Source organism: Falco punctatus, assembly GCF_963210335.1.
Source record: "Falco punctatus genome assembly, chromosome: 6".
Classification (NCBI taxonomy): Eukaryota; Metazoa; Chordata; class Aves; order Falconiformes; family Falconidae; genus Falco; species Falco punctatus.
Genome location: NC_137585.1, coordinates 20,513,110 through 20,530,434, shown reverse-complemented (window position 1 = coordinate 20,530,434; position 17,325 = coordinate 20,513,110). Strand labels below are relative to the sequence as shown.

The 17,325-nt window shown below is 43.8% G+C and overlaps 1 protein-coding gene across 3 annotated transcripts in view; it reads left to right on the top strand.

The window, feature by feature from the left end:
- Positions 1-114: 114 nt before the first annotated feature.
- AEBP2 (AE binding protein 2) overlaps positions 115-17,325 on the top strand; it is a 67,642-nt gene continuing 50,431 nt past the window's right edge. The window contains exon 1 of one of the 3 annotated variants that reach the window (XM_080391786.1): positions 115-16,688. In XM_080391786.1, the coding sequence (XP_080247912.1) occupies positions 16,069-16,688 (620 nt within the window). In that variant the 5' untranslated portion in view covers positions 115-16,068. The remainder of the gene's footprint in view (positions 16,689-17,325) is intronic. The other 2 variants (XM_080391784.1, XM_080391785.1) reach the window with 2 other exon arrangements.

The window sequence follows — 17,325 nt, the reverse complement described above, 5'->3', positions numbered from 1 at the left end:
GGTTCGAAAGAGAAAGACCTCACCGGGCAGTTGAAAACCAAACCTTGTTTATATTATTACTAAGGGGGGAAAAGTAGACTTCAGTTAATATTTTCTCATAAATATATCTGTTATAAAGTTAATCTAATAAGGTCTATTTTCAGGAAATCAGAATAATTTTAAACAGCTCATTTCTATCTAAATCACTTTAATTGGACAGTCTGGGAAAGAATCCTTACCCACCCTGTTGTATCCACTAGATATAGTAACCAGGCATACATACATGAAAAACGTTAATGGATTAATTATACTGTTAGTAATAGATCTACTAAATCCTCTAGTACTTGGACTGGTGGCTTAAGTTCTGTCCTGTCCTGGTTGAGTAAAGCAGGAAAGTGGAAGATCTTTAATCAGTGGTGGTGTTGGATAACTCTTAGCCCAAACTTTTCATTATATTGTAACAATAAGGTGAAGTGTTTTTCTTTTCTAATAAAACAAGCCATAAGTAATACTCATTCAGATCTCAGAAGTGAGTCATCATGTATTTTCTGCACAAAACTTTTTTTGTCCCTGTGGTCCTAGATTTTGCTATACTTCTTAAGTTATTCTAGGGTAGTTTAATCTTTTTTCAGTTTGAATCCTCAGTTAAAACATTATTTTCCATCCTTTGGAAAGTTGACATTTAAATGGCCATTGAACAAATTGCCTGTACCTGGTATTAATAATATATCTGAAACAATTTAACTTTTCTAAGGATGCGTGTGAAGATAACAAAGCAACATCTGGCCTTTATTTCTTCTAAAGAACATTATATATACTTGCTGTTATATCCTTGGAGCTGTTTAGCTTGTCCATATGGGAACACTGAAGAAGCTGCTACAAAATAAAATGGAATATACTGGTGGCTGAAAGCAAACGTCTGGCCCGAAATGAAGGCTAAAAGCAGCTGCTTTCTGAACTTGACATGCACAACTTGTTACCCAGCTGTTCCAGATGTCAGTATTCAAATGTTACTCATGGAATGAAGTTTTTGGTATTTTTTGTGATGTTTCTTTATTCTGTCATATGGCAAAGAAAATGTTTTTGAGGTCTATCTAAATATTACCTAGGTGTTGTGAAACTGCAAGCAATTCTCAGTTGTAGCTAAGTGTAGCGAAGTGACATCACTGGTTGCTAATTGGCTCATGTGGCAGTCTTGCTTTGGATGTGTTTAAGAACACTTACTTAGGCTGGGTTAGGTTCTGTTTGGAATAAAAGAAAAAGCTGTAAGCAAATGGTGATGTTTCCAGTGGACTGCTGTAGAGTCTATCAGGACAAAACCAGATGTGATCTCATTTACTTCTTTATTGCTGAAACCAAACCTAAAATAAGGAATTAATTTTTTGTTAAATTCTATCCAGATCCCTGTTCTATGGAACAGGACTACTTCAAAGAATTTCAGACTAAAAATGGAAACACCCTCTTCCTCCTTTGAAGGTAAAATGAGTACTGTTAAAAAAAAAAATTAAAAAAAAGCAGACTCTGCAGGTTTAACTTTGTAAGTAGAAGCAGCAAGATTTACTTATGGCCTAGAGATGTGGTCAATGAAAACTTTCAGAAAAATACCTGATCCTCATATGTTGTCATCTGGTAGTTTTCCTGATCTTCACTTCAGTGAAGTGACTGGCACAGTCCAGGACTCTCTTCTCCAGCTTTAAATCCACTCCAGCCTGACGCGTCAAATATTCTGTGTTCCTTGTATGGAGAAAAAGTGCTTTATCCGTACAACAGCTGTCTGTCCCTACATCAGCTGAATCCAGGCCACCAGTTAATTGCTTGAATTCACTAAAACCTGCAGGTGCTTAGCATCTTGAAAGATCAAGCTCAAAGCATATTATGTGAGGAACCCAATGTTTTGAAATAACTTGCATGTGGATCTCTCTTATTTTCAGCAATAATTATATTTAGAAGAAAAACAGATTTTTTTCAAAGTACTAGTCACATTGCTAAAAATCAAATAATTACTAGGTACAAACAAATACATAAGAATTTGAGGAAATTGTCATTAATTGACGAGCACATTTCAAAGTGATTGGAAAAAAAAGTAGCAAAATTCAGCAACTTTCAACTCAGAAAAATCACCCCTTCACAATATGAATTTCTGCTGAGTCTTGACACTGATTACACATGTAGTCAACTGCTCTGTATTGTGCAACTTTCTTGATAAAATCCCAAGTCAGCAAGAATGTGGAGGCTGTTTCAGATGTTTCAGCTTTAAAGATGAATGATTTTTATTTTTTTAATAGCTTATCCACCAGTCTTGAAAACAGCTATTAGTGGCTATTGTATTTATTCTTTTTATACACTGAAATAGTCGTATCTAGACAGAGAAAAGACAACTGAATTTTCTGATTAATGTTTTCTGATGTTTGTGACTAACACTGCTATTTTGTGTTTGATTTCTGGCTGCCTGGAGACTCTTAGAGAGTTTACACATGCAAGGGCTGGTATTGCACAGAAGCCAACTTGTGTATGAGTGAGGATTAGCTGAAGGTGTCCTTTTGTGAGCTAGGAGATTCCCTGGAAACCTGGGATTGTTTGAGCTAAAGCACCTTTGAATAACAATTCTGGCTGTTTTCTTAGCCTATGGCAACATACCTATATTTTGTAATTACTGTTTCTAGTATATTGTGCCTACAAATAATAAATATTTTTAATAAAGACAAAGTGCCTGGATAATGTGTGAGATTCTGATCACTGTTTACAAATTAGCAGTTCCTAGTTGAAGCGCCAGCCTCTCAACCATTTAGGAGTCTGTGTTAGTGAAGAATCGGTTAATACTAAAAGGATTTACAACACTGGGCTGGGAAAACCGTATTTGCTTATATAATCTGATTCTTTGGAATATGGGGGGCATAAGTACTCTGAAGTCACAGCATTTTATTTTAGAACTTTTATTTCATGATCTTAAACATATTCCATTCTATGTGATCAGCTAAACATAACCTAGCTAAACTCCTCTTGCTTTCCATTATCCAGAATTTAGGACAAGGAAGAACAGAGTTCATGACATTTTGATCATTTTTGCCTCATTAAAATCTTGTGGACTCCAAGGAGCACAGTTAGGGCATGTTTGTAAAAGACAGGAGTCTAAAGCCTTGCTTTGAGCGATGCCTGTTTCAGAGAAATGCTCTGCATGAATTACCATACATCTTTCCCTGTCTGTCTGGTTCCAGGCTACAGCACTTCAGTTATTTCACCTTTGAACAGAATCCCTAACTTTTAGAACATTTTCAGGCAATTAATCATAGGCAGTCTGTGAAGTCCAAGATCTCTTTACAGCTAATGGCTCTAAATTATTAGGAGTATGACCGTATACAGGAGTGAATGCCAGTTAAAGCCTAAGCACTCCAGACTTTCTAGGCAATTCCCAAATCCTGCGATGCTGTAACTGCCTCTTTGAATGCAGCAAACGGGATTTCTGTTCAGTTGACTGGATGGCCTCTTCCAACAACTGCTGAGGAGCTGCTGATTTTAAGGGTGCCCAGCAAGCTGGATTTGTTTTGTAAAGTGCTGCTAGATCAGTATTACTGCAACAGGAGGCTTTCCCTCCCACAGCCCTCCCTTTTTCCTGCAGCTGTCAGTAGGCACAGACTCGCTGGCTTGTGCTGTAAAAACAGTGTTATTACCTGTTGGCCTTGATGCAAAAGCAGCCAATCTAAGCTTGCTTCCAGTATTCGCGCAGGGAAGGTAAGTTGTGTTAACAGGGGAAGCAGAAGATGAGGGGCGCGTACATTGTCAGGCCAAGTTCAAGTACTTAGCCGGAAGCACCCCAAAAGAGCAAAGTTAGGCTGCTGCAGCTGCTGCTGCCACTTTTCCACTTTAGCTTTCCTCCTTTTTCCTCTGCCTGTGCTTTTGTCCTCCTGGTGTGCTTGCCATTTTATAGTAGTTTTAAGGGATGAAAGCAAATGATGGCTGATGGGTGACATGGTAGGGCTTTAAGTGGGAATTCAGATTGGTTCCAATACCAAGCAATATAGTAACGCTGACAAAGCAAGTGGAGGCAGCAGAATAGGCTTAGAATGACCACCATAAACATAAGTGACTGACAAAAGAAATGGTGATATAAAAATACCAACACTTTTGGAAAAAAAAAAAAAAACCAAAACCAACACCCTGATGTTAAAATGTCCAGAACTGTCAAAAGATCTTGTGGTCTGGGAATCCACGTACCTTCTGAGCCGTCCAGATGTGGCACAGACTGCAGCTGACCTGTCATCTTAGTAATATTTAGTATCCCATTCTCTTCTGACTTTCTGGGAATCTGGGTGCTGAGCACGTGCAGGAAATCGGGGATTACAAACTTGTCTGAACTTTTCACTGCCAGACATTAACATGCGGATGCAGCAGCCTATATGTAAATGATGTTATCTGAGCTGTTTTATGCATGTGTTTCCAGGATAAGAAAGGAGATTATTTCATTGTGTGAAGTAATTACCTGTGAGGAAAAAATTAGAGCCTTTTTAATGTTAATGCTAGGCGTGTTTTTATTAACCTTCACACTCAATGATCCAGTGTTGTATGTTTATTGCGTATTTTCAAATATTAAGGACTAGATCCTTTTAACCTAAATGAAAGAAGTTCTTGATGTGACTCTGCATAAGCAGGTTTCTTTGCAAGGTTATAGCCACATCTCAGAGCCTTCCTTTGCCCCTAAATCAGGGTTGCTTTACCAACCATAAAGACAAAGTGACTTAAGTGTCATGGAATTGCTGCTTAATCATGCACAGCAATGGCTAATGATAAAAATTGGGCAATCATATTAAATAGGAACTACAGGAAAAAAAATATTGCAAAACAGAGAAGGTATGTGCTTGGCCTAATCTGGAGTTGCATACAAGCAGGGCAACAGAGTTCAAGTTCACATAGCAGACCTAAGCCCAGATGGGAACAGCCCTTTTGGCTTCGAGTGGACAGCTTGTCTAATTAAAAGTTAAACATGCTTATACTACAAACATGATACAAGAGAGAATCTGTGTGAGAGTCTGATCTCTTGTGGTTACTACATCTCAGAGGAAATTCAGCATGTTGCTTAGAAATTCTGTAACTAGATAAGGGAGGAGGAGAGTAACTCTCAAATTTCATGTTTTAGTATTTGTATAGCTTTTAAACCAGCGTTTATTTTGTTGTACTTTGTTACGCATGATAGAAACGGGGTTGTTGAGGTGTACTGTACATACATATTTTACTATAGAGCGTCAGCTGATGATAGTATGTTGCATGTAATGGAAATGAATATATATGCAATCTGCCAAAGGAAGTTACCACAGACACTGCAGGTGATGGACTGAGATCACCTAGTGTAATCAAGCCCCAAAATCTGACTGTATTGGCACAAAAAAAGATCTTCAAAATGTATGCTAGTGTAACAAAACTGAAAAACAAGTGGTTCACAGCCACTGGTCCAGCATTAATTAATGTGAAAATAATCAAGGGGGGGGAATGTTTTTGGGTTTTTTTCTGTAAAGCCTCATCTTAAGCTGAATGCTTTGCTACCTCTTTACATGGAACTTGTGGTTGTGAAACTGGGAAGTGAAGGTGGCTGAGGGACAGGTGTGTAAGATCAGATCCTCAGGGTAGCAGGGAGCACAGAAACCATGGCCTCAAGTGGTGGCAAGGATTTTTCTTGGAAGAAACAAGCAGAAGTAGGTCATCGCTCTCTGCAGGCTGACACCTTAACACTTTTCAGTGCCTGAATTACATTTCTATAATATGTGCTGCTTTGTTGTACCTCATGCACTAGCGCAACCTAAATCAAATATTTTTCTCACCTTTAAAGTCCACAGTTTTACGTGAAGACATGTAGGCATGAATTGTTGTAAGACGCACATTTAAAATTAGATCTTTTTCACCTTGCTCCAAAGTGTTACAATAAAAATGTTTCCTATGTTTTCTAAGCTTTAAATAGCTGGATCCACTTTTCACCAAGATGAAACAAATACTTCACGTTACCCAAACCAGCTAGAAATTCAACCATAAAGATGATGGTTCTGATAAAATATCTAGTTAAATGTAATATAAAGCCAAACTGCTGCCATTTGTCCTGATAGTAGACTTCTATAGCAACAGCTTGCTAAGAATTTATAGTGCCACATTTTCCTATGATATTTTAAGTAGTATAGTATGTCGTTTTGGGGCACTGAACTGCCTAGGAAAAGTACTAGACAGTATTTGTTTCTTGAATACAGTTTAAATGTGTCACTAGGCAAAAATCATTAAGCACATAATAAATGTTCATCTTCACTGAAAAAAAGACATTTTAAAAGACTGAGTAAAATCAAAAGCCTTATGTGATTAAAAACTAGACCCATCTCTACTGAGAATACTCCATGTGTATATATAACAGCTTTCACCTGAAGACTTCAAAGACAGACAACTATACCTCTGAGCAATCCTGGGAAAGAGACTTTATTATGCACATCCTAACCATGGTTAAACTGCTGCATAATAAAGTGAAAAAATAGTTTACCTGCTCCTATACAGTCCGTTGCTTTGGAGAGGCTGTGAGCAACTGGGCTGGGAAGACTTCAGAAGAGGGGAATTGCTGGTTTGCTTATTAGAAGACATGCAGCATGTCTGTAGGGCATGTCATTGGGGCATTAAGCTAATTTAAGATTTAGGTCTCTCAGTTCTGCAATGTATTCGAGGGACCCTCTGAACTACTTAAATTCTGAATTATGGAAGGGTCACGGTGCAACTTAGACTCTCCTGTGTGATACGTGCCAAGTCCCCACCTCCTAGCAGCCGGCTTCTATAGGCCAACAATATCAGGATTTGCTACGAGCTCCTCAAAACTCATCACAATCCCAGCTCTTGGGCTGGTTTTGACATCCTGGCCCCATTGAGGTCAATGGGAATTTTGCGATCAATACCTGCAAGGCCAAAGTTTCCGACAAGGCTTACAGAGCATTTGAGAGCACACATCTCTCACCATTTAATTTGCAATAAAGGTGGCTGTTGCGAGTTTGGGTGTAAAGCACTCAATCTTTCCTTTCCATTAGTGATAATCAGCAGGAACATAATGCAAGTTTTCAAATGTTTATTTCCCAGTGCTTCAAAGAAACACTGTTGGAACTCAATCAACATGTGCATAGTTAAGACCTTATTTTCTCCTTCTTTGTTTACATTATGAGGATCTCAGCCATGCACCAAACATTTCAGTTATTTTGGTAAAATAAAAGCTTCACTGAAAGAAATGGACTCACAGGTCACTCAAAACTGGTGCTTGTGGTGTTTACAGTGGGGCAGTTGGCCTGGATGGCACATTGCCTAACTGCAGCATGAAAGACAGTGCATTTACTGGGAATGGAATGGCCAGAGTTGCCAAGATCCCACGGCTGTCCAGAGTACGACCCCAAGCACAGAAACATTCTCAACCTCTTGCCCCAAAGCTGCCATGCAAACATCACCGCATACAGACACACTGGCCCATAACATGAGGTAACAGGAGTGGCAGTTGTTACATCAATGGAGTTGGATTGCAGAATGTGCTTTCTACATAGGTTTTCTACAGATTACTGCTGCGTTCTATGTTTCTGTTGCCAGGGTGGGGCAAAAGGGAGTACACAAGGCTGGGTGCTCCCCCTGTCACACCGGATACATGAATAGAAGGTGTGTGTGGGTATTGAAGAGGGAGGAGGGGAGCAGGAGAGTTCCATTTCTGCGAGTTTGCAACTATATTCCAGCTTCAGAGTGGGGAAGTTTGCAGAGCAAAACCAGGGAGATTTGACAGGCAGGCATTCCCCTGGCTCTGTTGTCAGTATGCAGACAGGCAGTGCAGTTCCTTTGGCACAGAATTGCTGCAGTGAGCTGATGAAGATCTTTTCAGTCCCTGGGCTTCCCAGTGCTGTCATGACAACAGCTACTTTCTCGGTCCTCTGAAACCCCTTTTCACATTCAGTGAATGCCATGCACAGAAAAGTAGGTTGTTCTCATCAATCTCCCTCTCTCTCTCAGATTTGATTGATTGATTGAGAACAGGGACGGATGCTGTACTTCTGTGGACTCCGCTTATTTTCCATGAACACGATAGATCCTTGATTTTATAGAAAAGGTTTGAAGAGCTATGAATTGGAAATGTTTTAATAGCTCATCAGGCAAATACAATATCTGTAATAAATATTTGTTAGTGACAAATGACAATAAAGTCATCCTACTGTTTTTGTAATTATTAGTTTTCATTACTCTGAATATGGCTTCTGCTGTTCAGTGGATACCATAATAATGGAAAGGATAATGGATGCAAACCTGAACTTTTCTGAAATTTAGCTGTTTGCTTGTGCTTAAGCCTACCAAATAATAATTTCTATATAAATACACTAATTCTGTATAACTCTAGCTGTTTGATAAACATTTCATGACCTGAATTTTTATTGTAACCTAAGCAGAGCAATGGGGAGAGAAGAGAAATTGTCCAGCTGCTAAGGTTTTGGGAAGTCTGGAATGTGATACCTTCTCCATGGCAGTATCTTGCCCAAGGCTGACCAGACTGTGTGATAAATGCCTCTCTTAAGGATAATAGCCTCTCTCCCTTAACACTCTATCATGTCAACATCTGGAAAGATCTTGGAAAATATGTAATCTTAGTTGCTTATCACTTTTAATCTTACAGGATTTAGCAGGACCCTAGATTTGTCATACACACTACCATGGGATTTCTGAATGTAGTCATTAGTCTTTCAGGCTGCATCTAAACCTGCCTGCAGGGACTCACTGCTTGGTCCTATTCATGCAGCTCAGCTCAGCTTCTGTGGCTCCTGACCAGGGTTCCCTTCCCATTTTTTGAAATCACGGTGCAAGACATGACTGATGTGAACATGTTTTTTATCCCCATGTGGAGCTGGAGCAAAGCCAGGGTATATGGTTATATCTGGGAGCTCAGAAAAATGTTTACTGTTTTTGCAGATTTGGCAATGCCTGTGTCTTTGTGTAATGTGGGAAGAATATCTCAACTTTGCAGAATCACAAAATAGCTGAGGTTGGAAGGCACTCCTGGAGACTGTCAAGACCAACCCCTCTGCTCAAAGCACTGTCAGCTAGAACAGGCTGCTCAGAACCATGTCCAGATGTGTTTTAATATCTTCAGGAATGGTGATGCCACAACCTCTCTGGGCAAAGTCTTCCACTGTTTGACAGACCTTACTGTGAAAAAGGTTTTTGTTATGTTAAATAGAATTTTCTGTATTTCAGTCCATGGCCATTGCCTCTTGCCCTCCACCAGATACCACTGAGAAGAGTCTGGCTCGATCTTCTTTGCTCCCCCCCCTCCCCCCCAGACATTTATACACCTTATACCCCTAAGCCTTCACTTTGCCAGGCTGAACAGTCCCAGCTCTCCCACTCTCTGCTCATCTGACATGTTCCACTCCCTTAACTATCTTCAGGGCCCCTTGCTGGGCCACCACAGCATGTTCTGAGAAGCTGAGAACCGTGGTTGGAAGGACATGTGTTCACAAGAACTTGATCTTTGAAAGACAAGAAAGTCTTCCAAGAATGAAAAGAAGGGTGGGGAAAAAAGCACAAACTTTATAACTACATTTCTTCAAGGAAATTTTCTTTTACATTCTATGAAATATTAAAAAAAAGACTGTTCTATGAAAAACCCATATTCTAGTTACAACCGCAAATTGAATAAGGGGAGTTTTAAAGTAATCCTAGAAGAACATGGAAAAGCTGCTGTAAACTTGTACTCCATCCAAGCTGTGATTTGTATTTAATTAGCATTCAATTCATTATGCATTTCTGTTTGGTTGTAATGGTTACACACCAGTTTTGCAACATGCAAGATCTTGATTACTTTTATGGTTTTGAAAAGAACCTCCATGTGTGCAAAGAAAGACTCTGCTCTTGACTTAAGATCTACCCTTTTAGAAAAAAACTGCTGGGATTTACTGCCTAGTGTGCTTGTGCAGAATTGCCCCCTGCATTGGGATGACATCCCCCTGGTTTTATTGTAAAGCTCTGTAGTAACTGACCTGCAGAAAATAAATGGCCATACTGGTACCAACCTTGTATCTGTGGTCAGGTGCATACCTTCATTTACAGCTGGAATCCAGCTCTGTTCTGTATAAGAATGTGGAAAACAGCATTCCCCAAATTAACAGCATGTTAAGACTCTTTAATCTGGAAACAAATATGCTAATTATCTCTGGTTAAAACTAATCTAAATTGCACTCTTTAAGAATGTTGATTCTTCTGGGACCTAAGAATTTTGGCTGCCTTTTACTGAAAAAGAGCAGACTCTGCCAAGTAAAAAATACACACAAGGAGGTATAGGATACTTTGGGAGGAAAAGAAAATGTCACTTATAATTTTTTTAAATCATAATATGTAAATATTGACAATATTCATGACAGAGAAAAGATGCTCTATTTGTTTGTATAGTACTGCATATATTATTGTTTCACCTGTATATACAATGTATTGCATCAGCTATTTAAATTTTCCAATATGGCACTTGGAAAACTTTCTGAATATTTTCAAAGAAAAGCACAACATATTTTTAGCATATATTTATGCAAGTCCCTGGAACTCACAAAAATTTTGAGACATGGAGTGACAGGATTAATATTCAGGTAGGTATACCAATGCAAAAGAATGGGAAGTAGCTTGTGCTTTTGAAGCAAATTCCGAGTTCATTCTCAGTGGTATCGTATAATAACCAATAGCTTATCATAGCTAAATAGTATCTATTTGAAATTCTATGCCTATTTTTCAGTTTTTGCAACAAGCTGTAAAGCACATAAATGAACCATATTATGAGGCCTTTCAGTGCCTTGAACTGAAAGCTTTATGTATCTTTCACTTACAAGAGATCTTCATGCTTTCTTGTTTAGCTTTGTTTTCCCTTCAATATCATTTGACAGCAAATTTAACATCAATTAGTGTGCATTTTAGAGAAGAGGTTTTATGCACTTTCAAAATATCTGATTCAATTGTATGAAAGCATCTATGGAAGACAGGCTTCCTCTCACTGTTTGTGTTAATAGACGGCTTAATGCAAAGATGCCCTCATCTCTGCTGGGCTTGCACGTTGTTAGAATAATACAAATGCAAATATAATGAAGGTTAGGATGTGCTTTTGGAGGAGCTCCAGAATGACAGAATGGGGTTTTCCACTCCTGAACTAACTCCTGGTTCTTTGTGTCACCTTAATAATTTCTTAATTCTTCTATTCCTTTTTTTCTATCTCCAGAGTGGGCACAGTTACATTTAACTGAGCTGTCTGGAGTTTTCTTAAGTTTCATGAATTAACAGCAGCAGAATGACTTTTTTTTTTTTTTTTTCCTCCTAGTTACCACTAAAAACAGTTCCTTGGTCTAGTGAATTTCAGAGACAGCTGTGCTGGCACAACAGAAGAGGCAGTGTGTCACCATGAGAGCTGTAACAAACCACGAGCAGGCAAGAGGGGGAAGAAGGACCTGAGCAGCGTCTAGAATTCATATCACTGCAAAGTGTTTTGCATACAGCCCCAGCAAGGGCTCACCACCCAGTGGGGAGAGCAGGATTCCAGCCCAACATGCATTTCCAGCAGCCTTCCTATGGCTGACCCAACCTAAGCAAGGCTTGACGTTTCCTATAGTCATGGTTTCTAAGCAAACAGTATGGGCAAAGATTAAAGGCACCTTTAAAAAGAAAACAGCGTAGAAGCTGAGTTTAAAGGGAGAATTAACTGCGTGCTGCAGGAGAGGGTGGGGTCAGAATTGCAGAATGAGGCAGTTTCAGTCGGGTCTGAAGGGCTGGGTGAGAACTGAGAGCTGGATGCTTACTTGGAGCAATGGGAGACTGCTGTCTCTTCCTCCAGCCCTTCAATTTGGATGTGGGAGGGTGGGGCAGAAAGAAGGGAAGGGTGCCGTTTCCAGAGGCTGCTGAGCAGGCAGAATATTGCGAGCAAGGTGAGTCATGAGGTTCAGGCAGCAGGAATTTCCTGCAGTGCTTAAGACATGCATGCGGAGGCAGGAGCAGGAGAAGGGAGTTCAGTGACCAAATGTTTTGTTTTACAGAATTTCCCCTGTTATCCTAGCAAATGCAAGACAGGATGTCACTTTTCCTGTATCTTGGGCCCATGACATTTTTCTTCTCTCTATATAGGCATTTCTTACCGTTTGGCAGTGTTTTGCTTGCATATTATAGTACCTACTACTATTACATATTATGATGCTGATCAACATTAGGAAAAAAAAACCTCAAAAAACCTGCCTTACATGTACAAAATCTTCTGATGATCTCATCTAATTGTCCTTCAAAAAAACCCAAACCCCGAAACAGCAAAATTGTTGTGACTCAAGAAGAAACTACTTCTTTAGAGTGTGCTCATTATTGATGCTGCAGTCAATGTGAACATCCTGCACCCTGGTGTTCCTCAGGTAAGAGAATAACATCTTAATTTCTTCTCCCTGCTCTGCTGTGTCTCCAACATGGTTTGTTCTCACACTGCTGAAGAATGGTTCTGCTTGGATTCTTTGCTTGTCAACAAACTTCTCCTAGTTTATCTACTGACATTTCTTGTTCACTCTGTACTTTGTTGAGAATGTCTTCCAAGTACCAGAGATTAGTATGCCTCAACATAAATATCTCAGCTTTAAAACATCATCCCTGTTGTAACATGATAGTACCAAGCTAGACTGAGCATTCCAGAAGCCCTTTGTGTGAACAAGAGAGTAACCTCCACCCTCAAAGCCTAAGTGGATGTGTAAGTTCTTTTTGCCAAAGGATTTCCTAACAGCCTGTCTCCTGCTTTGAGCTTTCATCAGACCATTCAAATACAAGTGATTTAGATGCCTTTGCAAGTTCTAGAGTCACCTGTTCTCAGATAGATCTCCTTTTTCAAAAGGCTTGAAAAGTCAAAAAAAAAATTGGAGAAAAAGGAGATTTACCTTTGGCAAGCTGGGTATTTTTGTACAAAGCTCAGTAACAAGTGACTCAACTAATCATTGCTGCTTGCACTTGGTGAGTCTTTCACTATATTACAGCACTCAAGGACCAAGCCTGGATGCAGAATGTTGTGGTTTCAGAAAACTGAGAGCAGGACACCAAGATGTTATCAGGGAGTATTGCTTTGATGACTGCCTGCTGCTGTAGTGACCCCTTTGGTACTGATCTCTTGCTTAAATGCTAAGTGATTTGCATTAGGCAGGTTCACACCGGCTTTCCTATTCATTCCTGTCCTGAGGTTTCCTTCCCTGACCCTCTTTGAATACACAAATTACCAAATGAGCTGGCGTCTCTACCGTTCTATTAGGAAAGTGGGAGGTCTGAATGGCCCTGCTTGCTTTCAGTACACAAACAGCGGGAGCCTTGCCTGCACACAGGACCTCGAGAAACCCAGAGACTGGGGATAAAAAAAAAAAAAAAAAAAAAGTACATTGGTGGGCTTGTGAACACACAGTGGAGTGGATTTGGACAATTTACATTAGGGTACATGGAGGTTTTTGAGATAAACTTTTCAGCTTTTCCCCCTTTTCCCTTATATTCCTAGGTCAGGAAAAAGATGTCTTTTTACCCAAGTCCTTTATACATTGTTGGTTTCTCATGAGTTGACCCCTCTCTGAATCTGTCCCTTGCTAAAGCAGAGAATTCCATAAGGATATAAATGGGTAGAAGAGACAGGAATTACTTCAGCTACTGCCATCTATTTTTTGAAACCTCACGCTTCTTCTTCGGTAAGACTAGTGGCAGCAACACCCACCCGGGAGTGCCACACCTTGCTGAGTGAAGAATGAAGTACAAGGCACATTGTTACCAGGAGAGAAGGGGGAAGGCAGAAGAGGATGTAGAAGCTCAGGGTCTGGTGACTATTTTGGTGGTTACTAGACGAGCAATACATATATTATACAGCTTAAACAGCATTACAGCTGTCCTTGTCTTTTTTCTTTTCTCTCTTTTTTTTTTTTTTTTTTTTTTTTTTAAGCATTCTTGCAATTTCCACTTTCTAGCTGAGGCTGTTTTCTAGAAATCTGGGGAACTATCATCACTTTTTTGATGTTGTTGGTTTCCAAGGTTCGCTTATACTCCTCTGCAGGTTCCCAGTGTTATTGGTTTGTTTTCAAAGCTTAATCCGATGTCATGTCCCTTTGCTCCAATGTTGTGTTGCTGTTTCAGCACTGTGGCATTCTGTTTTGATGCTGCTGTACCACGGGTTGCTGGTGTTGCTGCTAACAACTGCATTTGTTGATGGGCTGGGAGCCATCTCCAGCTATGCCTATGCAGGTTTTAGAAGCACCCTTTCCAGATTTTAATCCTACGTGGTTAACTTCTGGAATCTAGGATATCTGTGGCTATGCCAAATAAACCTGCTGTAACTTGAATTGGAGATGTTCTTCCTATTGTGCAGAAAGCACAGTGTTTTTCTGGACTGAGTTGTGGTTCAGTGTTTTGTAGTTTGTTTCTAAACTAAACTGCTATTGCTTCACATCTTTTTTTTAAATGTGGCAAGCTCTGTAGGAGTTGGGTAAAGACTGACAGATGTATATATGACATATAAAATACATGTGGAATAGCATTTTATTCTTTCAGTTACTCTCTTCATCCCTGCAGTAATTTGTCAAACTACCTGATTTCATCTCTGTGTTCAGATTCTACTCGCCCTCCTGTTCTATGGCAAATCCCCTTCCTATAAACTTTTGCTAATCACTTCCACACAACAATTTATCAAATGCTTTCTTGATGTCCATGTAGAACAAGATTCTTGTCAAAAAGCCTGTCACATTAGGCTGGCATGATTTACTTTTTGTAAACTTTATCCCATTTTACATTAATATTAAAACGACTTTTAATTTTCAAAATTTCCCCTGAAGTCTTGTATGTGATCGACGTTCTGTTCAGCTGTCTCTCAACTTTCCCCCTATACATATACATAGCAGTGGGTTTTTTTCAGACTGGACAATTCCGAACTTGATTTACTAAGCCCATGCCTCCAGAACCAAATTTAGGCTCATGAGGAAAAAAAACCCGAACAACTCATTTCCCCACTTTTAGTACATTAAATGCTTTGGGTTTACTTTCATTTAAATGCAGTAATCTATACTTTGCATTCCCCTTTAGTCACACTGCTTTTCCCCGGTAGCCAACACGCCTCTTTATGGCAAATGGAGGCTTAAGGCCACATTTAGTTTGTTCTCTTTGCGCTCTCCCTCCTCACTGCGTAGTGCCACGGCTTTTTCGTTCCTTTTCCTGAGTATCGCTGAGAACCTTTTTCTGTCCCCTTTGTGTCTCCGCTGAGATTGTCTTTTGACAGTTCTCACTGGGTAATGTCACATCGTGCCCTGCACCCTGTAAGGTCTCTTTGCTGAGGTGCCTCGCTTCTCCCTTTCTCGTAAGTTCTATATTCCGTTTCCCTCGTTTTAGTTATTACGAGTCCAGCCAGCTGGGGAGTTCCTACCGACTCGTCGTCGTCGTCCCCTTTTCCTCTCAGGGATACAAATGTCACTAAGCCTTCCCCAGCGGTGACTCCCGGGCTCTGCCCCCCCTGCGGCCCCAGGCTATCCCGCTCCTGACTGAACCCGCCGGGAGGCGCCTGAGGGGCTGCGGGACGCTCGCGCCACCGGGGTTTCTGCCGGGCGGGGCGGGGCGCGGCAGGGGCTGCGACCCCAGCCGGGTGAGCCTTCCTCGCCGTTCCCGGCTCCTCCTCGGGGCTCCCCGCCGCACACGCTTCCCCGGGCGCGGCGAGTGACGATGGCGCGATTCAAGCGAGGCGTTAGGCGCGAGCCAGGGCCCCGCCGCCCCGCCCCGCTCGACCGTTAACGCCCCTCCCGCGCGCCGCCTCCCTTGGCACCCCGCGCCGGCGGCCGCCCCTCCGCCCTTCCCACATTTTTGTCCTCGGGCGCGTTCCGTAGCGCGTGCGGCGGCGGCCCGGGCCCCTCCTCTCTGCGGCTCGCGCCGCCGCGCGATTGTGCGGGTGAGAAGGGCAAGGGGAGGGAGCGCGCGCGGCGGGGGGGGGGGGGGGGGAGCGCGGCCGCGCGCACGGGCCGCGCGCACGCCCCCGCCGTTGCCGCCGCCGCGCGCGCCCGGCCCCGCTCGGCTCCGCTCCGCTCGCAGCGACTCGCAGGCGCCATGGCGGCCGCTCGCAGCGACATGGCGGAGCCGGAGGGGCTGCTTCCCGGCGAGGCGGCGGCCGCCGAGGAGGAGGAGGCTGGGGCTGGATCCTCGTCGTCGCCTTCGTCCTCGGCGGCGGCGGCCGCGGTGGAGACGGAGTCGCTGCTGCTGCTGAACGGCGAGGCGGAGAGCATGTCGGAGCCGAGCCCGGAGAGCGCCAGCCAGGCCGGGGACGGGGAGGACGAGGACGAGGAGGAGGAGGAAGAGGAGGAGGAGGAGGAGGGCGGCGAGGAGGAGGAGAGCAGCCTGGTAGGGAGCAGCAGCACAAGCAGCGGCTGCTGCAGCGACGAGACCCGCTCGCTGAGCCCCGGCGGCAGCAGCGAGGCCGACGCCAAGGAGGAGTCCAAGGGCCCCCGGGGCAGCCAGGAGGACGGGCTGGGCCGCGGCGACGGCGGCGGCGGCGGGGGAAGCAGCTCCAGCAGCGTGTCCAGCGGTGGCGACGAGGGCTACGGCACCGGCGGCGGCGGCGGCAGCAGCAGCGGCAGCAGCAGCTGCAGCGCCACGTCGGGGGGCCGGCGGGGCAGCCTGGAGATGTCCTCGGACGGGGAGCCCCTCAGCCGCATGGACTCGGAGGACAGGTCAGTACGTGTCTCGTCCCCCCACCGGCGGCCGCCGCCTGGGCCTTTCCCCGGGGAGCGGGGGGGGGGGGGGTGTCCCTCGGGTCCCGGGGCCGGCGGGCGCCATGTCCGGTCGCCTCCCCGCCTCGCAGCGCCGAGGGGCTCGCCAGCCCACCCGCCCCGCCGCAGCGGCGAAGGGGCCCCAGTTCCCGTGGCGCCCACCGCCCCTCGCCGCCCTCCCGGCCGCGGGGGCTGTCAGGGCGGCGGCGGGGGGCAGCCACAGGTTTCTCTGGCCAACTTGTGCCGGGCGGGTCGGGGGGCGGCCTGTGGCGGCGCGGCGAGCCCTCCGCCCCCGCCTCGGCTCCGGCGGGCCGCCTCCGACAGCCTGGCCGCTGCTTCTTTTTTTTTTTTTGGGGGGGGGGGGGGGGCGCGCCCCCCCTGGCCCGGCACCGGGCTGCGGGGGGGCTGCTGGGGCCTCAGCCATCACCGTTAGGCGCTTTGCGCAGAGCCCCGGAGCGGCCCCCGCTGCGATCTGAGCGCGGGGCGCTGCCCGTTCAGGTGGCGGTACTTGGTTGCCGCTTTCCTCAGAACCTGCAGATATTTTTTTCAGATGGTGCTTTTGGGCTTCTTTAGGGTTGTGTCTTGCGCTAACGCACAG